This window comes from Microchirus variegatus, assembly GCF_963457635.1.
Source record: "Microchirus variegatus genome assembly, chromosome: 12".
NCBI classification, from domain to species: domain Eukaryota; kingdom Metazoa; phylum Chordata; class Actinopteri; order Pleuronectiformes; family Soleidae; genus Microchirus; species Microchirus variegatus.
The window spans coordinates 3835501-3862038 of record NC_139813.1 but is presented as its reverse complement, the minus strand read 5'-3'; the positions used below and the strand labels follow the sequence as shown (position 1 = coordinate 3862038).

At 40.8% G+C, this 26538-nt stretch overlaps 1 protein-coding gene across 1 annotated transcript; it reads left to right on the top strand.

Moving 5' to 3' along the window:
* Nucleotides 1–1560: 1560 nt before the first annotated feature.
* On the top strand, nt 1561–24823 carry stxbp6l (syntaxin binding protein 6 (amisyn), like). Its single transcript, XM_083899130.1, has 6 exons — nt 1561–1717; nt 15346–15476; nt 16281–16608; nt 16693–16791; nt 24544–24701; nt 24790–24823. The coding sequence occupies exons 1-6, from the start codon at nt 1564–1566 to the stop codon at nt 24808–24810; spliced, it is 891 nt and encodes a 296-aa protein (XP_083755256.1). The 5' UTR covers nt 1561–1563; the 3' UTR covers nt 24811–24823.
* The last annotated feature ends 1715 nt before the right edge of the window (nt 24824–26538 follow it).

Sequence of the window (26538 nt, the reverse complement as noted above, 5' to 3'; positions counted from 1 at the left end):
TCAGGCTGAAAGACAAGCATGAACATGTCAAATAAACATGGTTACGCTGTGAACTCTTAATCCTATAGAAACCCTAATACATCTCACTTTGCAGCCATGCTACAATCATATCATAATTTTATGCAGTATAATCTAATGTCTAGATTAAACCAGCCAGATGAATATTAAGTACTTAAATCTGAGCCCAAACTAATAAAGATAAAAGATAAAAGGATAAAAAGATAAAACATTAAAATTATAAAAAGAGACAGGACAAAAAGACATTCCATAAAGGCCAGTCTATAAAAATAGAAGTTCCAATTAACGCCGTTTTTAGTGTGTATCTGCGTCATTACCTTGTTTACAAAGCCCTGAAGTTTCGAAACAAACAGTTCAGCCACTGCTGAGAACGCTGTGTTTTATTGTAATCTCGGGCTCAGCGAGATCACGCTCCGAACCCGGTCCGGTTACGTAAACACCGGTTCTCCGGAACAGCAGATCCTCCTGCTCTGGGCACTAGTCCGGGCACATCCGGTTGCGTACATTGAACCGCAGAAGAATAATAACGTCCGTTGTGGAGGTGTTCTGACTCCGGGTCAAAGTCATTAAAAGGGACTGCGGCTGGGAGTCGTGACGAAGCTATTTTCAAACACTGTTAAAACAATGTTTTGATAATGAGGAGCAGTGCATCCACAGTTCCAGAGGGGGAGCTGCGCTTCTGAGAGCGGGTTAGCCGAATGTCACTTCCAGGGTACTGGCCAATCCCAACACAGTCTGTCTTCTCGGGCGAGATTTATGTCTGAAATAGCGCGGCTGACAAGTGCTTCAAAAAGGACAGATTTCTATCGGCTCATTTCCAGCAACTAGGAGGTTTTTGACCATAAAAACAAGTTAATGTATGTAAGTAGACCTCCATAATATAATATATATATACATATTATGTGCAACAGGACCACTCTATGTGAGCTTTAAAAGAAGACACTGATTCAGCAAGCCTTATGCCCGCTGGGAACAGGCTCATGTGGGGTCAGCATGTCTGAGATGTACTTAGGGGCCAGACCTTGGAACTAAGAACTGATGCCTGTGAGCATTGATCCTTTATGCACATTAGGAAGCTGTGTGAGAGGTGATGGTAGTCAGTGGTAGAGCTAGTCTTATTTTAATTCAAAGGTTGTGGATTGGATTACCAGCTCCGCTATATGAAAGTGTGAGTGAATGGATTAATGGTCATCAAGAAAAGCGCTATATAATTACAAACCATTTTAACTCTGTGGTCATTGTTAAGCAACTTGTAACATTGGCAACTTTTAAATATATAGTTTATTATTCCATTGTTATTCCATTCATCCTGTTGGTTTACAGGGACATAACATGAACAACAATGTGACATTAGCTCAGTGGTAGAGTGAGTCATCTTTCAAACTGGAGGTTGTGGGTTTGATTCCCATGTCTGGTTGTTTGCCTGATCAGCTGTTTTCATCAGCGTCTCAGTGGCTCAATTCAGGCACTGACACTGTGTGAACATTAGCTCAGTGTCTAAACAGATTGTGTCCATCCATTGCTTGTGTAGGTCACAGGACCACAATGAACATTCAGTCTGCCATCAACAAAGAAATCTTCATTCCTCATGATGAGCGGATGCTGGTGGCAGTTGAGGTGTGGAGGAGGAAAAAGAAGAGGATGTCCTTCCTGCTGAGTGGAAATAAAGCAGACTATGCAACGTTCATCTGTGTGTCAGGTAATGTCTGACCTCCAATTTTGGCCAAGCATCCATGGAATGTAATATACACAACCCATAGTTTTTTTAAATTTTTTATTTAACCTTTATTTAACCAGGAAGGTCCCATTGAGATTAAGAACCTCTTTTTCAAGGGAGTCCTGGACAAGAGGCAGCAAAAGTTACATAAAGTTACAGTAAAATTACATTTACAAAATTACATAAAATTACAGATTATAAAAAACAGTTACATGTCAAGGAGGATGTCTCAAATGCTCTCAATCTGGATTTAAACGCATCCAATGAAATAAGTTCAGGTAATTTCCAGTCTTTTTGCAACGCGTTCCATGCAGCAGGAGCAGAGTATACAAAAGCCTTTTTACTCAGCTCTGTGCGGGCAAATGGAACAGAGAGCAACAAATGGTCATTTGACCACAAACAATAAGAATCAACATTTCTCCTTGTGATTAAATTACAGATGTAAGAAGGCAGGAGACCAAGCATCACCTTATAGATAAAAGTGTACCAATGTCCTAACCTCCTGGTGGACAAAGAAAAACAAAATTTATTTCTAAAGAAGAAGCCCAATCTAAGTTTAAGCTTCTTCACAAGATTGTCAATATGGAGTTACATGAGTCATTTATGAATATTATCTTGACAGCTGACCAAATCAAGCTTATTTTACTGCCCCTACTGGTCAACATAGAGTGCAGGCTTCATGTTATGGAAATTATTGCTAAATAATTGTCTGAAAGCACTGAGAGTGGTTTTTGGGAGAGCTACACAAACATTTTTCATGAGAACATATGCCATTACACTACGTCAACTTGTTATTTTATTTAATAATGTTTGTAAAGCAAATGCTGAAGGTTAACTATGGCGTGGAAACTGAAAACCATCTCTCTCCAGTATCACATTGTGTCTAAAAATATGGCCTGCTGATGCATCAGAGCCATATATCCTCAGATGCTGTAACAATATCAAAACCCTCAACATTCCTTATCAGTTCCTTACGCATTCACTCAAGAGTACTTGCACTTACATTTCTGCTTTTGGTTTGCTTGTTAGTTGAGAGGAAATATCAGTGATTGTTTTAATGCTTGAAGATAGACAAAATATTAGAGGTATAAAATCCACATTTTGTATTGGATATATCAGTGATACATTTTAATGGTTTTCATCCACATTAAGATAACCCTTCTAACCCTTCTAGATCACATTGATGGCTAACTGACTTGTAATGAAGAGACTGGACATTAGTCACAGAGAGCACTGCTACAGTTAAATACGGAGATGAATTAAACCCAGTTTCATTCATCATTCTCACCTCTCACTTGAGTTGGCAGTTTGCCGTGTGAGATCATGTACTGTGTAACCTCTGTTGCTCGTGTAGTATACACTCACAGTAGCTCTGCACTCTTCAATTCAGCACATAGCGTGCTCTGATATTAGCACATTGTCAACTTGGTTTAACACTACACGTATTATATATATATACATATACATATATACATAAATATATATGTATATATATATATATATACATATATACATATATATATGTTAAGACCAGAAAGAATTGTAGATGATAATAACTGTTTCTTAGCATGCTACCTTCACATTGGAGATGCAGACAGGCAGTGGCGTGGCCACCGGGTGGCTGGGGGTGGCACTGGCTACCCCTGAAATATGATTGGCCACCCTGCCTGTCCCCACAGCAGAGCTGGCAATCAAGTTTGTCCGATCGACATTCAAAAAATCCAGAGTTGGTGGACAGAATCAGGTAATCAGCTATATAAGCACGTTTATAACCTGGTTCTGGTCTCTTACAGTAGGCTGGGTCCGGAGACGGAGGGAGACGGAGACTGAGATAGTGATAGAGACACAGAGAGTGAGAGATTGACAGAGAGACATTGAGAGAGAGAGGGAAAAGCAGAGAGGAGCACAGACGCAGCAAATGTGGGACTTGCTGTGAACTTTTCCCTGTGAATAAAAACTATTTTCCACAAAGCCACACCGTCACCTTGCTTCCGAAACAAGCTCTGGGCGGTAATCGCCACAAAGTCGTTAGCACAGTGCGCTAGCTTAGCATAATCAATCAATCAATCAATCAATCTTTATTTATATAGCCCACAGTTTACAAAACATAGTTTGTCTCACGGGACTTCACAGGGTTGGTAATATCCTCTGTCCTTAGACCTTCGACAAGGGTAAGGAAAAACTACCAGGACTACTGGACCGACAGACGTGCAGTAGATGTTACCCAAAACATACAATACACAATGACAAGAATAAAAAGTGAAAAAGTCTTTAAATGCCAGGATCCATCTGGATCACTGGGTTTGTCACAGCCTGTAGTGAAGACTGTTGTGGTCAGAGACTTGGGGATGACGGGGTCCTCTTTCCTGTCCTGACCTCATGTCGTTCACTGGTGTCAGCAGAACTGTAAGAGATTAAAAATCAGTTAGAGATGTGCTACATGTAGATTTATGTGCTACATCTCATGGGGGTACATCGGGTAAGTGGTGAGGGAAGAAAAATTCGAGGACGGGGTAGAGAAAGTGCGGCTCGTGCAAAGTCTGTGTGCTCATTCTAGGTGCATGATGGGAAATTCCCCCAGCAGTCTAAGCCTATGGCAGCATAAGATAAGATAAGACATACCTGATCTAGCTTCGACTATAGGCTATGTTAAAAAGGTAGGTTTTCAGTCTCACCTTAAAGGCAGAGACCGAGTCAGACTGTCTGACTGAAAGCGGAAGTTGGTTCCACAGGAGAGGAGCCTGGTAGCTAAATGTTCTACCACCGATTCTACTTCTAGTTATTTTAGTAATAACCAGTAGACCTGAGTTCAAGGAGTGCAGCGGTCTATTCGGTTGATATAAAGTGATTAAGTCACAAATGTAAGAAGGTGCCTGATTATTCAGGGCCCTGTATGTAAGTAGAAGTATTTTAAAATCGATTCTACTTTTCACTGGGAGCCAGTGAAGAGAATCCAAGACAGGAGTTATATGATCACGTCGTCTGGTTCCAGTCAGTATACGTGCTGCTGCGTTCTGGACAAGTTGAAGGCTTCTCAAGGACTTACTAGGACATCCAGACAGTAAGGAGTTACAGTAATCCAGCCTAGAGGTTATAAAGGCGTGGATAAGTTTCTCAGAGTCTTGTCTTGATATAATGTTTCTAATTGTCTTGATGTTGCGAAGGTGGAAGAAGGCTGTTCTACATATATGCTTAATGTGTTCATCCAGTGATAAATCCTGGTCAAACAGGACTCCTAGGTTCCTTACTGTAGTGCAAGGGACTGAAGTGTTACTGCCTAGGTTTAGAGCTCCAAGTGCTGCTCTTATTTCTTTTGGCCCAAGGACCATTACCTCAGTTTTTTCTGTGTTAAGCATCAGAAAGTTACGAGTCATCCACGTCTGTATGTCTATGAGACAATCCTGGAGTTTAATAGATGGGTTTGGGTCGTCCGGTCGTACAGATACATAGAGCTGGGTGTCGTCTGCATAACAATGAAAATCTATGTTGTGTTTCCTGAGAATGTTGCCTAATGGCAGCATGTACAGGGTAAAAAGAATAGGTCCAAGCACAGAACCCTGAGGGACTTCGTAGTTGACCTTAGTGAGTATGGAGGATTCCTCGTTTACACAAACTGAAATCTGTCCGATAAATAGGACTTGAACCAGACAAGTGCCGATCCTCTAATCCCAACGTCTTGTTCTAGTCTATGTAGCAGGATCTCATGATCTATCGTATCAAATGCTGCACTGAGATCCAACAGAACCAGTATAGAAGCCAGTCCTTTTTCAGAGGCCATAAGAATATCATATTTTACTCTAAGTAGTGCAGTCTCTGTACTATGGTGGGTTCTAAACCCAGACTGGAACTTTTCAAATACATTATTGCTACACAGGTGATCACACAACTGGATGGCTACAGCTTTTTCTAAAATCTTTGAAATAAAAAGAAGGTTCGAGATCGGTCTATAGTTACTCAGAATGCTGCTGTCGAGAGAAGGCTTTTTAAGTAATGGCTTAATTACTGCCATCTTAAAGGCCTTTGGGACGCAGCCGCTCAGTAAAGACATATTTACTTGATCTAGTAAAATATTACCAACTTGTGGTAGAGCTTCTCTAAGGAGTCTAGCTGGTACAGGGTCCAACTGACATGTAGTAAGTCTAGAGGAGGAGACCAGTGAGGTCAGCTCCGGGAGGCTTATAGGAATAAAATGATTCAGTACATGTAAAGCTGGAGCCGCGATTAAGTCTAGGCTCGCTGTACTAAACTGGTTGTTAATTCTATCTCTGATCATTGCTATCTTATCGTTAAAAAATGTTATAAAGTCATTACTACTCAGCGATCGAGGGATCGATGGATTCGTTGCATCGTGGCTCTCCGTCAGCCTGGCTACAGTGCTGAAAAGGAACTCTTATTTTTCTCAAGAAGTTCTTGCATGTCTAAGAGCTTTTTTATATATATCAAAACTGTTCTTCCACAAGACATAGTGACTGTCATTATGTGTGGAACGCCACATTCTTTCTAACTTCAATGAATTGAAGTCTATGGGAAACATTAGCCTGCGCCAGCAAAGGTGGAAAAAAACAAACGTGTGGTGTGTGCGTCTCCTCGCCTTTCAAACAAAAGTTACAAGCTGCTTCATAAAATAGTATGTATGGAGGTAAAGTATGGAGGCTTTTGTAGGAAGCACAGCAACGGCTGTATTTTCTGAGGAGGCTGAAGAAGTTTGGCATGTCGACAAAGATCCTCAGCAACTTCTACAGCTGTGTCGTGGAGAGCAGTCTGACCAACTGCATCACCGCGTGGTACGACAGCACTACGGCCATGGACCGCAAACGCCTGCAGAGAGTGGTAAAGACAGCAGAGAGGATCACCAGGTCTCCACTGCCCTCTCTGCACAGCATCTACCACCGCAGAGTCCACAGGAGAGCTGCCACCATCATAAAGGACAGCACCCACCCACAACATGGACTGTTTACACTCCTGCCCTCAGGACGGAGGTACAGGAGTGCCAAATGCAGGACAACCCGTCTAAAGAACTCGTTCTACCCCACTGCCATCAGAATCCTGAACAGCTGAGCAGGACTACAAGTGTCACTTTAAACCTGACACGTCACTTTAAAACTGTTGCACAACATCGTGCACAACCAGTGTGCACTTTATGTACAGTTCTTCTTACTCATGCACATGTTTATACTTATTTCATGCATATATATTATTTTAGTTTTTTGATAATATTTATTTACTATTTTTTCTTATGTATATTATACTTTTTGAAACATTTCTTTCTACTTTATGCTGGTGGACAGCAAAGTAAGAATTTCATTGTACAGGGAAACGTGTTTCTTTACTGTGCATATGACAAACATTTTGAATCTTGAATCTAGAGTGGAGGATAGCCATTTAGTGTTGGCTTCAAAAAGATTATTTCATACACATGTCAAAATATTGAGACCTTTTTCACAATCAAGAATCTATCTATCTATCTATCTATCTATCTATCTATCTATCTATCTATCTATCTATCTATCTATCTATCTATCTATCTATCTATCTATCTATCAAATAGGAAGGAGTAGCCTACAGCATAAGAAGTTTAAATGAACTGAACAGGATATGTCCACAATGTCAAGAAAGGCAGCAGGATGTCTTTAAAATTAATCACATTTCTGTCTCTGTAAGTTAACAAAGAAGTAGTCTTAGATACACATAGTGAAACCGTGAAACACATACCTCAACCTACTGTTTATTATGATCTATGACTGTGGGGCATTTAAAAAAAGAAGAAAAAAAAAAAAGTAATTTTAGTGTGCCACGCTTCCACAGTCTGTGCCCCTTGTTTGCCCCCCCAAGAAAACAATTCTAGACACACCCGTGCAGACAGGGAACAAAGTAGTGTTCATGGAAAAAGTGTATTTAATAAATTTTTTGTTCAAAGAACAGGTTATTCATCTTCTGTGTTTCATACCAGCCATCAGTACACATTACTTTTGTAAACCTAAGTCAGTTATGGATGGCTGAGCTGTCAATGACCATGTAAGAAGAAGTGTGGCACAAAATGTACATTGTAACAATAAATCTAACTGTGTACCAAGACCACTGCATTAGAGTGACAGTTCAAAAACATTAGTGATGGGATCGGCAGTTCATTTGAGCATATTGAATCACTAGAATCCGTTCATTAAAATGATTTGTTCAAAAGATTTGTTCACCGAATCGTTCAGTGCTAAGCAGGAGCCCAGTGTCCTGCTACATGACTCACCTCCTCCCTGAGTGCAGTACGTTCGCGCCGCGGGTCATTGAGTGAGTGACAGCGCGAACGGGATTCATGTCCTCATCCACAGTTCTCCAGTTCTCTGTGTGTCAGTTTGTTTGCTAATCATGACGGAGTCAGTGACTGACAGCACAAACGACTCACAGCAGCACGGCAGACACAGTTCTTCTTACTAGTCACTCTCTCCCCGCTCGGCGCACGTTGGCTGGCGTCGCTTGCTGATGATTCACAAGTGAGTGACGGTTTCGGCGAACGACTTCACGAGTGATTCACAGAACGTGGCAGTTCCACTCCCGGCCGCCACGATCGCTGCTGAGCTCAACTGAACTGAGAAAGGAACTAATCAGTTCATGAAGTGATCCCAGTCAGTTCGTTCACTCAAATGATTCGTTCGAAAGAAGGGTTAGCTACCTTATCAAAATATGAGAGGCCATGTAGGTAGAATTTGCTAGTCGACCCTCTAAGCAAAAATTTTATCTAGCTTAAGGAATGACATTAATTCATTTAACCAAGACTTATCTGCTGGGGGTTAAGGTGATTTCCAGTGTAGAAGTATACATCTGCGGGCAATCAGAGATGCAAATGCTAAAACATTTAATTTCTCTTAAAGGGACAATGTGTAGTATTTATGGGTTTATATAACCCAAAATCCACTTTTTTATACATATTATGTGCTCCTGGATTGTCTAGTCGCTGTATAATAGTTTTTGTTTCATTTTCGTAGTGTTTCAAAAAGTCATGTAAAATAACATGGTCGCGGGCCACGGTTGCATAGCCACTGTTAGCAGCGAGATGCCATGTACCTACTGGAGCCTGTAAGGACAAACGCGAGAGAACAAATCAAGCGTCTCTTTACTTGTAGCGGAAGTCCCGCCTCCACTCTCTCCGCTTCGTCTGCTACGGCCGCGGTAGCTCGCCCTCTACCTCGCCTCACGAACCTCACCTGCTGACACGGAGAAAGACAACGAGGACGACATTTGACCAGCTGCGGATACCGTAGCGCTCAGGGAAGGGAGGGGGTGAGCAGAGCAGCAGTTCTTTGTTGTAAATTTCAGCCTCTCCTCTAGATGGCACTATAAACTACTTACTTCACCTTTAAGTAAATTCAGAGTAGTTTAGGGCAATTCCAAATATAGCAATACTTGGACAAGGAGCGATATTTGTATCTAAAACCTCAGATATAATCTTAAAAAAGTTCCTCCCGAATCCTATTAGACTTGAGCACAGCCAGAAGGTATGGGCTAGGTCAGATGGAACACGGGCACATTTATTACAAGCCTGGGAAAAATCTAGCTAATTTGGCTTTACTGAAATGCATTCTATGTAGTTCTTTATACTGTATTAGACTAAGAAAGGCAGTATTTAAAGCGGACCTAGAACGGAAGTTCAAATTAACGCTGTTTTTTTTGGTGTGTATATGGTTCGAAAAAAACAGTTCAGCCACTGCTGAGAACACTGTGTTGTATTGTAATCTCGGGCTCAGCGAGATTTCTGAAAAAGCCCGGTCAAGTTACGTAAACAGCATTTCTCCTGAACAGCAGATCCTCCTGGTCCGGGCACTACTGTGGGCATATCCGGTTGCGTACATTGTACTGCAGAAGAAGAAGAACGTCCGTTGTGGAGGTTTCACTTGCGAAAGTGTCTTCTAACTCTGGGTCTGACTCCAGGTCAAAGGCGTAAAAGGGACTGCGGCGAGGAGTCGTGACAAAGCCATTTTTAATCATCCTTTTAATTTTGAAATCATCCTTGTCAGGCTTTGAGGCCTGTCAAGAATTGTTGGCAAGTCAGCAGGCAGAGATGGGAATGTGCTGCAATGGTCTTTCACAAAACTGCATACTTGAAGATAGCGGAAAAAGTTGCTTTGAGGCAATCCATGCTAATTCCAGAGGAATGGCAAGATAATTTGAGTGATTTGGCTTTAGAGTTTAATGGGAAACACATTGTTTTTTGGAAATTGATTTTGTAGCCTGAATATTTACCAAATTCCTCTAGTACCTTTATGATTTTATTAGCACAGTTGACAGGATCTGTTATATAAATGAGTACGTCATCTGCATACAGGGAGACACGATGCTCAATATATTACCGTCAAATACCCTGCAGATGTGGTATTTTTCTCAGCAGTATGGCTAACGGTTCGATAGCAAGGGTGAACAGAATGGGTGACAGTGGACACCCTTGGTGGGTTCCATGGGACAGGGGAAAGTATGTTGAGCACTGTCTATTTGTGTTAACACGGGCAAGGGGTGAAGAATAAAGCAGGCATATCCATGTTATAAATGTTTCCCCAAACCCAAACTACCATCCCACCCTGTCAAAGGCCTTTTCCGCATCCAATGAAAGCACTACTTCAGGCTTCATAGCATTGGATGGGGAAGAGATAATGTTTACTAAACGTCTTATAATTGATGACAGCTGACAACCTCTAATGATGCCAGTTTGGTCCTCAGAAATTATTCAAGGGAGAGAGGTTTTCCAATCTTCTCGCCAATGTTTTTCGCTAGTATTTTAACATCAACATTTAGCAGTGATATAGGTCGATAGGAACTGTACTCAGCAGGATTCTTATCAGGATAACTGAGATAGATGGCTCCATCAGAGTTTTTGGCAGTGTTCCTATAGACAGGGAATGGTTAAACACATCTAGTAATAAAGGGGCTACAATAATGGAGAATTCTTTTTAAAACAAAGGGCCAATTTCTATCTTAACCCTCAAGCTCAACCCTTAATCTTAACTGGCCCTCAAAACCAAGTGTTGAGGGTTATTTTGTCACTTAGAAATGGGACACCCCGTAAATGCAGATACGTCTTCAGACTGTAGGGGGCAGAATAACGCCAAAGCTGCGTCTGTCAACAGCAGTCTGTCAACTCCAAAAAAGAAGAAGAACACATTTACGTCAGGATTATTTATTACGATCCGTTTTTCAGTCAAGTTATTAGGTTGTCAGTTAGTTATAAGATGATACTCATACAAATACTACAACCACGGACATATTCAGCTGACAGTTACCACACACCACGGCTTATTGAAGGGTAAACCATAGCAAACCATCGCTTGTCCGCACCGGCCGGCTATTGACAAAAGTTACGCAACAATGACGTCAGTAATCCATAATATGGGGATAAACTAAGATAATAGAATGGTTTTCATATTTTTTATATCTCTATTAACAAAGAAAATACCTAATTTGTATCACACTCTCTTCACTGCTTTCGACGCCATCTTTCTTATGTGAAAACACGCAATGCATTCTGGGTAGCCCTAGCTCCCAAGGGTGGTCTTGGAAAATCTCAATATTGAGGGCGATACAGCCCTTAAACTTGCCCCTCAACTTAATTTTTCTGAGAATCGGGACAGCACTTGCACTAGAGGGAGCGCGCATTTTTGAGATTGAGGGTTAAGCAAGGAATTGGAATTCACCCTAAGACGGCAGCTGAGCTGAAGATGTCGTGAGAAACGCTTTGAGTTCTGCGGCCAAGCTTACTTTGTGTTTGTCAAGTTCCTGCACCAAGCTAGCAACGGTTTGCGACTCCGCCATCTCAGCTGCTGCAGATCCTTGAGTTGAAGCAGAATCCTTCTTTTCTCGCGGTTATCTCGATTATTCCAATTGAAGATTTACTTTTTTAACTAACAAATCCAATCAAATAGGGTAAATGTTATATCCACGTAAATTATGAAATATTTGAGAGCAGTCCCAAAGTGTTTCTGACTTCCTACATTGCAAAACCACAAGCCCTAATTTCAGCCTCTTAACTAAAGGTTTGTCTAATAAAATCAAAACCTGCCTAAAGGTAAAAGTGAGTTATGAGGTTAACTCACACACAATTGCTTGTGTTTATGGTCACAAATCTCTAAACCATTCTACTGCTCCTCTCACCCCCAAAATACACTGGTTGCGGAAACGGTTGTGTTGCATCTCAGATAAAGTAAAGTGGTTGCGAACGTCTGTGTAACGACTGCGTGTCTGGTCCGCTCAGTTGTGGAAGGTCAGAGTGGATACGCAGTATTTCTATTTCTGACGGATGACATATTATGTTAAAAAATACAACAAACGGATCATGAAAAAACACGCAAGAAGTACCGTGAGAATCCAGCTGTCCAGCCATGCAGAAGCGAGACGCAAGCAGCAATTTTAAAATATAATTAAAAACTCACTAGCTGGGTACCTTAAAGTTCAGTTCCCCTGTTCCAAATAAGTCAGTCTAGATAGAATGTCCAGGCAAAAGTCTTAAACGTTTCACTTTCCTGGTGGAAAAGTAGATTGAAAGTTCAGTAATTTGTTTTCTTCCGGGTGCAACCCAATACGTCAACAATGTAAATTGTGTGTATTTACATAACACACACCCTAACCCTAACCTTTCTAGTCTTCATGACCACTCAACGTTGCTTTATACTACAGTTTTGCCATTCACCTATTCACTCACACTTTCATACAGTGCATCTATTGTGCAGCATATTTTTTATCACTCCTCTTCACACGCACGTCTAGAGCAACATGAGATGAAGTGTCTCATCTAAACTAGCAGTTGAAGCCCCACTGTGGAACAGGAGGAGGAGCTGCTGTTGTGGGAGTATTGAATGCAACTTGTAGCTGGCTGTTGTAGCAGCTGCTGATTACAAAGTTCAGAGCGTTGTGCTGAGTGACGCTGTTTCAGATGGAGCCATTTTCAGTGTTGCGCATCCAAACAGTTCCGAAATCGAACTACAAGTAGAACATGCTGACACAGAAGAACTTGGACAAACGTTCAACATTGTTACCTAAAATGAAGCATCACTCCTTTTAAATTTAATAGTTCACCAGAGTGAGTTTACATCATCTCTACAGTGTACATAGTTGACTCTAGCTGTGTAAGTTTAAATGTGGTTGTGTTGAATGAGACTGCGGGTTATAAAATGTTTCATCAAAAAACATAATCCACCCATTTAAAGAATACTTTTCTTCAACAGCATGAACAACCCTTTAAACAGAATCTGAGGCACAACAAATGGTCCTTTTTCATAATCAATGCCATATTTTAGTACGCATCATCCCGACCTAAAAAAAAAATACATATAATGCATAAAAAGAGATAAATAAGACAGACTGCAATAAAATATTGCAGCATAGCCACTCTTTGTAACCCAACATCAAATGTGTAAAATGTAAAAACTAACCATATTTGATTCACTTTTGTCGATGCCATTGTCCCTTTTGTTTCCAACAGTCCTAGAGCCATTGAAAGTCCATTATTCTTTTTAGAAGTGTAGAGACATGAGGGCGGACACAGTTGTTGTTCTTCTCATGTACCTTCCCACTTCTTTGCCTGTTCCACTTTGTTGTCTTCATTCCAGTGGTTGGGTTGATCCCGATGAAGCATCTGAAGTCACACATACAATGTTTACAAGAGACAGCAGAACTCATCAAGGTGTGGAGACAAACTTATCAGTTTTCCAAATATGCAAAACTATAAAACTAAAATGTGTCCATGCAAACTGAAGCAGAAAAGTGACTTTGCAATGCAATACAATGGAAATGCAGGAAGCTGAATAGAAGTAACACCTTATGTTATTCATTATGGAAAATGTAACAAAACAGTAATCCACTAGCATCACCTTCAAGCACATACCTTTGGATGAATTCCAGCGTGCTTGATGCCTCCTCTTGGTACACCAGATTGAACATATAGTAGCATGTGAAAAACGCTGCCATTCCTGCCAGAGTATTCTGGTGTGGACCCATGACCACTAGGCCCTCGATGCTCAGCATCCAATTTGTAAGAACATGACCTAAACATAAACAGACATATAGATAGAGGTGTGGATGAGAGACTGCAGAGAAGATTGAAATATGCCTGCAAGTTAGTGCTACTGTAACTGCATGACTGTGTTTGGTCATAATGCATGCCCTAAGATGAGTATCTGACACACAACACTACTTTCAAATGAGACGATCAGTGAAAGTCGCTTTTTTGCCAATTTCAAGCTGAAACATGGTTAGGTCTGCAGTATAAGTTACCATGATGTTCTAGCCCAAAAAAGATACACAGATTGGTCACGCAGAGTCTGTACATTCGCTCACGCGGTGTGTTGAGCTCACAGTCGGGCTCTCTCTCGTCATTCTGTCTCGGGGTCTCTCGTCCCAACTATTTCGCTGTGAAAGCGTCGCCACCAAATCCATTGTTTTCTTTTAGTTCAGTGTGCCCTCCTCTACTCTGCCGCACATCACATTTTTCCAGCGGTTTGAGATGCACATAAAAGTTATATTAGAAAATATTGGAAATATTGATCCAGTGATCCTATTGATACAGTGTAGGGATCACCACAGCAGATGAGTTTTAATTGTCTTTTTATTATTATTATTATTGATGTTTTTCCAACTGGGACAGTATATTGTTCAGCCTTATTAACATCCTTATAAATAAATATGGATATATTTAATGATATAAGTAATGCCAAAAAAATAGAGAAAATGTAGTGTCAGCCATACCTTCAGTGGCTTGCTGTGATTTGTCTCTGGGGCAGCCTAAAAAGAGGCTCTAGTTCTGCAACCAACAGTGCCTTTGCCTCCTCCATTGGTCTGCTTTTTGACAACACTACATTGAAAGCATCATATTTGATTGTCCAAAAGGCATGGACAGAACTTTGCCTTTTGGACAATCAAAATATAGTGCTTTCAATGTAGTGTTGTCAAAAAGCAGACCAATGTGTTCCTTTTTAAAATGATATTACTTATAATAGCTGAGTACACCACCACTTGTGAATGGATGGCATGTCACCCTTTTGTTAAAGGGACACTGTGTAGTATTTATGGGTTTATATAACCCAAAATCCACTTTTTTATACATATTATGTGCTCCTGCATTGTCTCATCGCTGTATAATAGTTTTTGTTTCATTTTCGTAGTATTTCAAAAAGTCATGTAAAATAACATGGTCGCGGGCCGCGGTTGCATAGCCACTGTTAGCAGCGAGACGCCATGTTTCTACCGGCGCCTGTAAGGACAAACGCGAGAGAACAAATCAAGCGTCTCTTTACTTGTAGCTGAAGTCCCGCCTCCACTCTCTCCGCTTCGTCTGCTACGGCCGCGTAGCTCGCCCTCTCCCTGTCCTCATGAACCTCACCTGCTGACACGGAGAAAGATGACGAGGAAGACATTTGACCGGCTGCGGATACAGTAGCGCTCAGGGAATTGAGGGGGTGAGCAGAGCAGCAGTTCTTTGTTGTAAATTTCAGCCTCTCCTCTAGATGGCACTATAAACTACTTACTTCACCTTTAAGTATCTAAACTTTGTTTTTCACTGTCTCTTTGTGAGTGAGAGTGGGCCTCTGTCTCTGAGCTGTCTCAGCGCCTTTTTAATACTTGATCTGTTTACACAGTGACTAATACAAGACCACATCAGCTCCACATTACAAAGGTGAAGAAATTTGGTGGCTCCCCCACGTTCACCAAGAGGAGCCAGTGGACAGTGGACCAGCTCAAACAGGTCAACGGCATCAACCCCAACAAGGTCAGCAACACTGTTAAATGTATTTGGAGACAGAGCTTGTGGAAAATTCATGCCTCGGACAGTTCACAGACATGGAAGCCCAATGGCCAGTGCAGTGCAACAGTGGTTACACTGTGAGGACTTCCACCCAGCCTCATGCAGGTTTCCCAGAGCAACATCACCACTAAGCACACAGTGTGGCAACTTCAGGAAACAAAATAAATCAATGCTGAGAGGCTGATATCAGGCCCAAGGGGTTTGTATGATGTGCTAATAAAAAGTCACTGAGATCAAAAGGATATATAATAATGTATATAATACATAAAAAACATTTATTGATTAATGCCACTGTGTGGCCTCAGTCCTTTGCCTTATACGCTTGCCAATACGCATTATAATATTCAAATAATCCCCCATAAAACCTAAGTATGACACAATATTATTTAATCCAACATGGCCCCAGTATTCATCAAACAATATAATTAGCATAAAGGTTGTGTCACAAAACTACATTGCAGCATATGTTTGCCCCCTTTTTATTTTGCAGATAGAAATTGTATAGACATGCCCTTACAACTGAATTCCACCAGTGATATGGAAGCATAGCAATCGAATCAAACATCATGGAGTAAAATATGATGACAGTGACACTATTTTGGTCTCAGGTGGACTGGATGGAGTATTTTTTTCATTTGCATCTCTCTATGGCCAAAGTTTACCATCTGATCTGCATTATAATGCTTAATAGCACAGAGATCAAGTTGTTATAACTTGGATGTTAAGTGTTCAGTAAGTATACACTTTCTTCTCCTGTAACCTTTCCAGGACAGCCCAGAGTTTGACCTGGTGTTTGACAATGCTGTGGACCAGTGGGTTGCTGGGTCATCAGCAGAGAAGTGTATCTTTGTCCAGATCCTGTACAATGCATGCCAGACCCACTTGGAGGGGAAAGCTGGTCGTATGGGGAAGAATGGACAGCTGGGAAAGCTGGGCCGCCAGAGGAGAGCAGGTCAAGGTGCTCATGGTGAGGTTGGAGCTGGTTCCACTGATTCCTCACCATCCTCTAGTTCCAGAACCCTGAAGATCCGACGGAAGAGCTATGTTCCTCCAAAGCAGACAGAGTTCATCAACTGCCAGTCTAAACTCACAGGAGGTAGTGCAACGTGATATTATATGATGTATGTTAATTTCATATGTGAACCACCTGATTCATAATGTGCTTGCCTTGTTCTTTCAGATGCCTGCACGATGAATCTTGTCATCTATCGCTGCAAAGCCTTCTTGAACCATATGAAGAAAATGGTGGTTGCAAACAAAAGTCAATCTCCAGGTCGAAGTAAGGCTGCCATCAAAGTCATGTTATCATTGATTGTATGATCAATCATTGTAAGCTAGCTATGGTTCGACCTACTCAGGTTTTCATTCACCCAGGTCATACTCATTGTCAGCTGGATCAGGGCTGGAGTTGCAATTTTGAACTGAAGAAGCCTCTTGGATGAGGAGAAACCTGTCCAAACTTTACTCAAGCAAGTAATTACTCAGCCTGTGAAGCTGTTGCTTAAACAAGTATTTTAGATGGCAGATATTTTACCCCATCACAATAAGAAAACACCTGTGTTTTATCTGCTAAAATACATCAAACTGTCAGCTGTGAGAAAATGTCAACATCTGTAAAATTGGGGATGACTTTGGTGATGTCATTACACTCTAACAAATGATGTGCTGGCTCAACTTAAAAAATTGATGTAACAATTTGCATGGGTATTTTTGAGTTATTTCAACTAGCTAGTATTGAGTACATGCCACAAAACTGTTCTAGTTAGGCCAACTCAATTACTTTAGTACAAGCAACATGATTTGCCTCTTCCTCTACAAACTTATTTAAGTTGAACCAACTTAATTTTAATTGCGATAAAATTACTCCTTTTAGTTATTCTAACTCATTTCTTTTTCTTTCATTCTACTCAGAAATGTCCATGCAAATTGTTACCTTAATTTTTAGTACAAGAACTTATTTATCTAAGTCAGAATAAATCACACATTGAAATTCCAGTTTTATGATCTAACTGTTTATTCAAACACCAGTCAGCATCTTGGTTACAGTAACAGGACTGAGTGTATATTGACATTTTAATAGTAAACAAAAATGTAGCTTTCATAAAATAAATCAAATGTCTCTAATAATCGACTCAAGTTCACCCACAGTCCCAGGGAAGCCATGAGGTCAGTCAAGAATTTCTTGGTCCTGATGAATGATCCTAGCCTGTTCTGTAAGGATTATCTGTAAGAGAAAAGACATCATTTTAGTTTGACTTACACAATACATTTGCTTAACATTATGTATCAGAGGGGAATATTGACATTGATAATTGCCAGTGATATGCTGGAGACTTTTCATCAACTTTGCAATATTAACTTGTATGGGATAAGGAATTACACTGGTTATTATGTCTCTAATGATTAGCTCTCACATTTCATGTCATATACATTGTATTTCTTCTGTTTGTCAAAACTAGACACTTGCAAATCTGAGCATCCATATATCTTCTTTTAGTTTGACTAAATGTTTGAATCCTTTATTGCTAACAAACAAAGTTAAACTACTGAAAACCAGTGCCAAGTAAAACCTGCCACAATAAAACAAAACTTAACAAACACTAATGTCCGAATTAGCATTATTACTAGCTTACCCATTACCACTGCTGACCGAGAAAAAGACCTGGTGGCTGGATGTTGAAGACAGGTCAGCAATTTCAATGTGTCTAGAGTAGTAGTCAGTCACAATGAGATAATTCTGTCTCTCTAATTCACACAAATCAGCAGCAATGTGCTGCCAGGGGCCCCCAGGTAAAGGTGTGGTGAGAAGCACTTCACGAGTGGGTTTGTTTTCAATGCACAACTTACATGTTGACACAGTCTTTGTGATCTCTGCACTGATCCGAGGCCACCATACTGACATCCTGGCTCGAACACGACAACTTGTCAGACCTTGGTGTCCCTCATGAAGCTGTTTGAGCATGTCTGATCTAATTGCAGCAGGGATGACTAGTCTATCTTGATACAACACCAGTCCATTGGTCTCAGAGAGGTGAGCTCTGGCAGAATTACATCCATGCAGGGATGGAAGCAGTGATGTCTTTGGTGGCCATCTGTTCCTAATGAACTGCACTCTCTAATCTTTTGCAGCTCTTCATCCTGTAGTGTGGCTGAGCGGATTTTGTCAAGTTTTTGTGATGAGACAGGTGCATTTTCCACCACTGACTCAACATATGCTTGTACTTCCTGGTCTGTGTGTTCATCACCACTGTCAGTCAGTGGGCTCCTGGAAAGAGCATTGGCTACAACGAGCTGCTTCCCCGGGATGTGCTCAGCCACCACATTGAACCTCAGAAGGCTTTGGCACTTTGGCTTTGGCACCTTGGAGGGACTTTGTCCAAATCACAGGAGTTAATGAGGGGCACGAGTGGTTTGTGGTCCGTTTGTAGATGAAAGCATTCCATGCCTTGTACATAGTGGGCGTTCACATGCCCACACTCCTGCAACACACTCCTTTTCAATTTGGGAGTATCTCTTCTCTGCATCTGATCGCGTGCAGGAGCAGAATGCCACTGGCTTTAACTCTCCCTCATGTTTCTGCAACAATGCTGCTCTTAATCCATAGCTACTTGCATTAGCGCTGATGACAGTGTTGCGGTTGACATTGTAATATGCAAGTGCTGGGGCTGACACGAGCATCGTATTTACCTTCTCCAACGCCCCTTCTTGTGCACCACTCCACAGCCACTCACTTTCCTTCCTGAGCAGGGGAATGGCGGCATGCAGCTCAGAGGAGAGGCCGGGCAGGAACTTCCCAACATAGTTGACAAGACCCATGAACTGTTTGAGTTCTGTAACATTGGTTGGACTTGGCATCTGTGTGATGGCTTTAACTTTGTCTCCGTCACATGCCTTCCGCACTTATGATGTGGCCAAAGTACTGTATTTCTGTTTTGCCAAAATGACACTTGGCCTTGTTCAACTTTAAACCCCTATCCTTTATGGTCTTAAGCATGGCATCAAGACGTGCGTCGTGCTCTTTCCTTGTTGTTCCAGAAACAAGTATGTCATCCATTACCACTACAGCTCCATCATGATCCTTTAACAGTGTCGACATCTGTCTCTGGAAGATCTCCAGAGTTTGGGAGCAATATCCTCCAATGTAGGATCCAGCTGCCTTGTTTAATTGTTTTAGATCAATACACACTAGCACCTGCTCTTTGTTCCTCCATTGGGGCACACCAGTCTGAGGGCCCTGCAACCTCTTCAATTATGCCCAGGGCCAGCATGTGTCTGAGTTCAGCCTCAATTTCAGGCAGGAGGGGAAACGGGATGTGACGGGGCGTAGTCAGTGAGTAGGGCTCACAGTCAGCTTTTAATTAAATTTTTACAGCATTACTCTGGAGCAAACCTATATCCCCAAACACATCACTTAACATTACAGTGTCCATGCCGTCAACTCTCCTGACCAGTCCCATCCTTGTCCACTCCGTCCAATAGGCCATAAGTTGAACCCTCTTATCGTTTCATCCCGCTCCGCAGACGTGGAACTACATAATCTCCAGTAAAAAAGAACGAGTCATGCTAATCCACCAAAAAAAAGTTATTCGCTAATATTCCAGTCGATTCTTGTTGCTTTGTTTTTTTGCTGAACTAGTACCTTCACAGCATAATAAGATCTTGGTCAAAAGTGGTGCCACGGTTCGTCACGTGATCGTTCTACACCAATTGGGTGGCTGCTTTTTGTCAGAACTGAAACATGGTGGCCGCTATGGTTACCGATATCGGAGCAAATGTTATGTTAAGTAATTTAGATCAATAAAAGGCATTAATTACCAATGGCCATTGATTTATTCACTATTTATATTACTATTGATATTTACTCATTCATCCCTGCACAAATAAAAAACCATAAAAACTACATTTATTACAAGCATAAAACTATGAGATAGCAAACTGTATCTGTACCTTTCTCTTCCTCTGTTTCTTTTTTATTTGCACAATTTGAGGTGTCATCTGCACTTGGAACCAGTGTGTGTTCAGCCTTGATTGGCATTCATACATTCTCGGGGTGTCCACCAGCGCTTTCTATGGCAAAGGGAAAAGAACGACATTTGATGTTGCATGAGAGAACGATGACTACCTTAAGGCTTTTAGATGTTTAGGTACTTACTTTAACTTGGAGCAGTCAACATTTGCACTTCTTTGCCAGTATGTATGTCACTTATATGATCAGCCAGCTGCCAAAAGTGTAAATGAGGCTAGGTACAAGGCTTTCTGTATGGCATCATCGGTCTTGCCAGAATTAAGCATTCCCCAAGCTAATGATGCCCTCCATCGACACTGCAAAAGTGGAGGTTTTCATTTGTGGAGGAATTAATGAGTAAATATCAATAGTAATATCAATAGTAAATTCATTAATGGTCATTGGTATATGTAAAATAAATGGCTTTTATTGATCTAAATTACTTAACATAACAAGCTAATTTTCTTGGACGCAGCTATGTATGCAATCAAGTCATGTTTATTTTCAGAGTGCATTTCACGTGTATCCCTGCTGTTGTGAAAAGGCTGCCTGATACATCCTTATAAGTTACTCAGTTTGAGGGAATTTGTAGTAATGATGGTGCTGTGATATCAGTTATGTGTTGCTGTGTCGTTTTTGTCAACTTTGATCAAAGTGACTGAGGACATATTCAGCACCAAGGACAGCACTGATGTTACCTCAGTCAGACAGGTAAATGAGTTCTGAGTACCTATAGATCTGATTACACAGGTCATGTGTCATGTATCTGGTATAGGCTGACATCTATCAGTTGCTTTTAACATGCCTGTACATAAACGCTGTTACACACATGCCTATGTGTATGTATGTTCTGGTACAGTGCTGTTGTATAGGTTATCTGTGTTCTGGAAGCACTCCTTCATTCAGATTTACCTGATTTAAATTAAACTGAGCAGCAGTAGACCAGCAGCTCGCCACAAGCTAAAACGCTGATATTCTTGGTTTACAACAACCCATGTCTCACTTAGATAGAGCTGCTGTGTCTCAGTTACATTATCTGTGCAGACAGTCACAACAGCAGTGCCACCACAGAATACAACCACACTTCCAAACACATCACTTAAATTGGGCATATTGTCACTTTTTGAGCATTGTGAGATTCAAAGCAACACACTGTCAGATTTTCTGCTTACCTATGCTGTAGAACACCACGGTCAGGCCTTGTGTCTCTCTGGGTCATTTTTTTGTCTATTGTCCTCACTGTGTTGCAGCAGAAAGGCTTCTCTGTGATGTGGCGGTCAGATGAGAGGAAACTTTGTTTATTTTGAGGCAGTGGATACAATAGCCATTCTTTAGGAGGCACAGGGCTTTGAGACTGAGAGGGAGCACAGTGTACCATTGAACCCACTGACAGGGAGAGTGTAATGGCTGGGCGCTGTGCCAAAAATGACTCTCGATCAGTGCTTTGTGCTTTACCTCAATGAACTTGGTGTCATATGATATCGATAGTTCAGTGTGATGCTGCAGTTATACTAAAATCATATATAGACATTTGTTATTTGTATTAGGAGACTTGTCAACAGCTCTGATAATCATATTTTTTTCAACTGAACACAATGTAGTGGATATGTTCCATATTTTCTAACTGTGACGGAGACAAAAAATCACTTCCTCACAGTGTCACACTGTCAGCATGCATATCATGCAGTTTACTCAAATTAATCGTAGTTACTGCTCCATGTGGTTGTTTTAATATTCTTCCATTCAAACTTCTATAAATCAAAATCAAACTTAAAATACCTGTGGTCAATAATAGGAACAAGATAATATTATGAATGAATGTCCAAAATATCTATATTGCACATCAAGGAAGCAGTGTTTTTGATTGTTCTCGTGTAGTGAGGGTACTGACTCCCCATGGAAACAAACTATTTCTGAGCCTGTTAGTTTTGCTAGTCCTGTACCTCCTGCCAGAGGGCAGCATGCTGAACAGTTGGTGATTTGGATGGAAGTGATTGCGATAGAGTCCAGGGAGGGAAGTAGAAGGCCATCACACTCAGTCACTTTTAACACCTTCTGCAGTCTCTTCTTGTCAGCCACTGTGCAGCCAGTATACCACACATAAATTACTTACACCAGGATACTCTCAACAAGAAGGACCCTCAGGAAGTGGAGGCCTTGCTTGGCGATTTTTTAAAACGAGGGCAAATGTGTTCCCTCACCACAACAGATCCTCTGAGATGTGGGTCCCAAAGAACCCTCTCCACAAAGTCACCTTTTGTGCAGAAATGGGATGGGGGGATCTGCAACTCTGACACTATTCCCCTCTTCAAATCTAGGCTCAAAACTTACCTGTTCAAAATACCTTACTCTATAATTTTACTCAATTATCTGTTGACTGTCATCCAGTTGTCTGCTTTTTTTTATTGTTTGTCTCTGTGTCTTTGAAAGGTGCTTATAAATAAAATGCATTATTATTATTGTTATTATTATTATTATAATATTATTAGTATTATTATTTATAATAAAAAAAACTAACATTTACAATTTTGAAAACTAATGGAAGTTAATTTTGAGACCAAATACTATGACGTTGTCAAATTTTTGTGCCCCAACTCTGACCTGGGCTGAAATATGCTGTATGAAGTATGCTACACCCTGGACAGGTTGTCTGTCCAATGCAGGCCCAACACAGACATGAACAACCATTCATTGTTATGTCCACACCTACTGTCAATTTAGTGTGTCCAATTAACCTCTGCATTTTTTTGGACTGTAGTACATGGAGAACATGCAAACTCCACACAGAAAGACCCCTGGTCCGACTGGGTTATGGATTTGGGTCTTTTAGCTGCAAGGCAACAGTACTAGCCACTACCTTGACATGTGTCCCCAGAAAGCAGATTATAAATTCAAAATTAAACCTGTGAGATAAACCTAATTTATATCACGTCTTGAAATTTGTTAATATAGATCATGTGTCAAACTCAAGGCCCGGGGGCCAGATGTGGCCCGCAACGTCATTTTATGTGGCCCACGAGTGATTAATTGGTCTTAAAAATCTGTGTTAAAATAGGTCTATGCTGCTTTAAGGCGTGCGTTGACCATAAACTACATTTCCCATAATGCATGGGAAATTCTCAGGTGGATCTTTTAGTGAATAGAGGACCGCAATAGATTACGTTTCCTTTGCGGGTAACGTAATCACGTTACCCGCAAAGTGACGGCATCCCGCCACTAGATTGCAGTGTATCATTGTACGCTACGAGTGAAATTGAGATTGAGACTGTGATCCCAGCAGAATGTGTTCAGAAATGTCTCCAAAAACAATGAGGCAGTGAAAGTGAGCTTTACTGTGGCTGAAGAAATCACCCGTGCTTCAAAGTCTTTTTCTGAGGGTGTGTTTTTGAAGCAGTGCATGCTGAAGGTGTGTGAGCAGGTCTTCCCCGACCAGATACAGACTTTTAAAACTGTTAGTTTGTCAAGAAACACCATCGCGGACCGGGTTACATCTATAATACCTCATATTTGTAACTTGAATAAGTAATAAATACAGAAGGTTATTTAGCAATATGTTAAGGAGTAGTTACCTTTAGTTTACATTATATTTGGTTACATTTAGTTACATTTATTATGTATGACAGTTACATCTGGCCCTTTGAGTGTAAACAATATGCTGATGTGGCCTCAATGAAAATGAGTTTGACACACCTGATCTTGATGAATCACAATTAAAAGTTTGCTTTTCTTCCCATTACTAAATTAAGGAGTAATCAGACAGTGTGTATTTCAGACACCATTGTTTAATTGTATATATTGTTAAACTCAGAACTACACATAGAACTTTGTGATTTCAAAGAGACTCAGGTCATCATCAAGTGTCAACCAGGTCATCTTAAAATAAAAGAGGTCCTCTATTCACTAAAAGATCCACCTGAGAATTTCCTTAGAAACTCACACATTCAAATGAGGTCAAAATGTTTCATGTTTGCAGTGAATTTTTCCCAATCTCCCTGACCTCTCTCCACTTACACTTTGTGTGTGTAGGTCAGCTTGGCCAACGTGTCACAGGCAGCACTGAGGGTAATGTAGTTCAGAGGATGAACGTGGCTCTGGGAGAGCGTGGAGACAGACTGACACGAGCTGAGGACAAAACTTTGTACCTGATGAACAAGGCTCAGCAGTTTGCAGACACTGCTCACAAGGTGACGTGAACACAGCTATAACACTATAGGTTTTTACAAATAATGTATGGTCATATTCAATTATGTATCTGTGATTCCTCTTATGCAGCTGGCCCTGAAGTACAAGTAGACTCTGCTGGAGGACAAGGATGGATTCTTGATGATGATGAAGATGGATCCTGTAACATAAAAACTAACACTGTTTGATGACGTCTGTCTCTGAGGAACGTCTCTCTTCTGTGGGCTGTCCCTATACTGCGTAAAAAAATGTAATTCTCTGAGAGAAGTTTAATATTTACATCACAGCTCTGCTCCTCACACTCTCAGCTCAGTTTCAGTGTGTTTCTCCTGTTTTCAGAATAATATCGTTATAGAAAAGAGGAGCTGTTTGTTTTTGGTCTATAACTTTCTGAACACTGCTGACATTAAAATTCAAAAAGGTCTCTCCTAAGTAACAGACTACAGAAGAGGAAAATGAGGCACCCTGATTTAAAAAAGAAGAAAATTTTTTATTTTTTATTTATTTTTCACTATTAAAGGTCTGGTGTGTGAAATGTAAGTAAAATGATTCTTATTTGGCCGGAATTCAAAATATATTTTTTAATTTTTTAATTTATCAGGAGCCGGGTCAGCACTGTAGATGCAGGCCATTTTGACCCACCATGTTTTTACAATAGCCCACAATTTGTTGCTCAATGAAGGCAACCTACAGTCGGTCTTCCAACACTCTTGGAAGGTTAGGGTGAGGAGAGCAATATTCAGCTACAACATGCAAGTTCACCAGTAACTGTTGCTAATACTTTTTACACTGTACCTATAACATCTCCATGATTTAATATGGATTTTTATATTGCCTCAGATGCTCTTAAGATTAAACAGAACAATGACATTTGTATATTTTACATATACTGCTGATATCATCCTTGCTGAGAATCTTACAAACCTTGTTCAACTCATGTAGCACTGCTGACATTTATTTTGAAGCCAGTCATTTACTGGTTACTTCCTGTCTCACCTGACATATGACTGACAGGTAACACTGTGCAGAGGGAATAGTAGATTTAACAAAACTCCAGTGTTTGGACTACTGATGATTGATTGCATGCATCATCACTTGTCATTATTCGTTTGCCATTTATATTAATTTATCATTTCAGTTGTGAAAATCGATTGTCATTGTCAAACCTGTGTTGTCCTCGTTCATATCACCGTGTCCTGAGTGTTAAACTGTCACTTTGTTGACCTCCACCAGTAGGTATATGTTTTCGCCAGAGTTTGTCTGTCTGTCTGTCTGTCTGTTAGCAACATAAATCCAAAAGTCGTGGACGGATTTGGATGGGTGTCGATCCTTAGATGATATCACTATTTTTATCGCTATTTTGTCTGGGGCTGAGCTGCCTTGGTGGAGGTCTGCGCTTTCCGAGTGCTTTGGTAGTTTTTACTGTGTCGTCTCTTCAATGTCTCGCCTCCATGTTGAGTTTGTGTTGTAGGTCTGTGTTTGAGGAGTCATCTGTTCACATGGAATGAGAGCAATGTAAAGTTGTAAAGAAGTAACTGAAGTCATTTAGTGTGTGTAGGCTAATAATTATTGTAATTGTCTCTGATCTATTAACTTACTGATTTGACTAACTGTTTCCTATTCCTCAATTAAATAAAAGTGGATCTGAGCTTTTTCTTTGTTTGTACTCATGCATGATACAGCCTGTCGAGGCTGTGACCACCAGGTGGTGCTGCCGCCATGAAGAAGAAGCATCTGCTACAATGATAGCTGAAAGGCATTTTCTGACTCTTGTGTTCATTTGAAACATGTTATATTTGAAACAAAACCAGTCTTTTTCAGCACTACAATAAGATCACA

Excerpts from the sequence above, each read along its gene's own strand:
- stxbp6l (XM_083899130.1), top strand. The coding sequence starts at position 1,564 with ATGAACATTCAGTCTGCCATCAACAAAGAAATCTTCATTCCTCATGAT. Across the intron at positions 1,718-15,345 it reads AACGTTCATCTGTGTGTCAG|TGACTAATACAAGACCACAT; the intron begins GTAATGTCTGAC and ends CTGTTTACACAG. Across the intron at positions 15,477-16,280 it reads ACGGCATCAACCCCAACAAG|GACAGCCCAGAGTTTGACCT; the intron begins GTCAGCAACACT and ends TAACCTTTCCAG.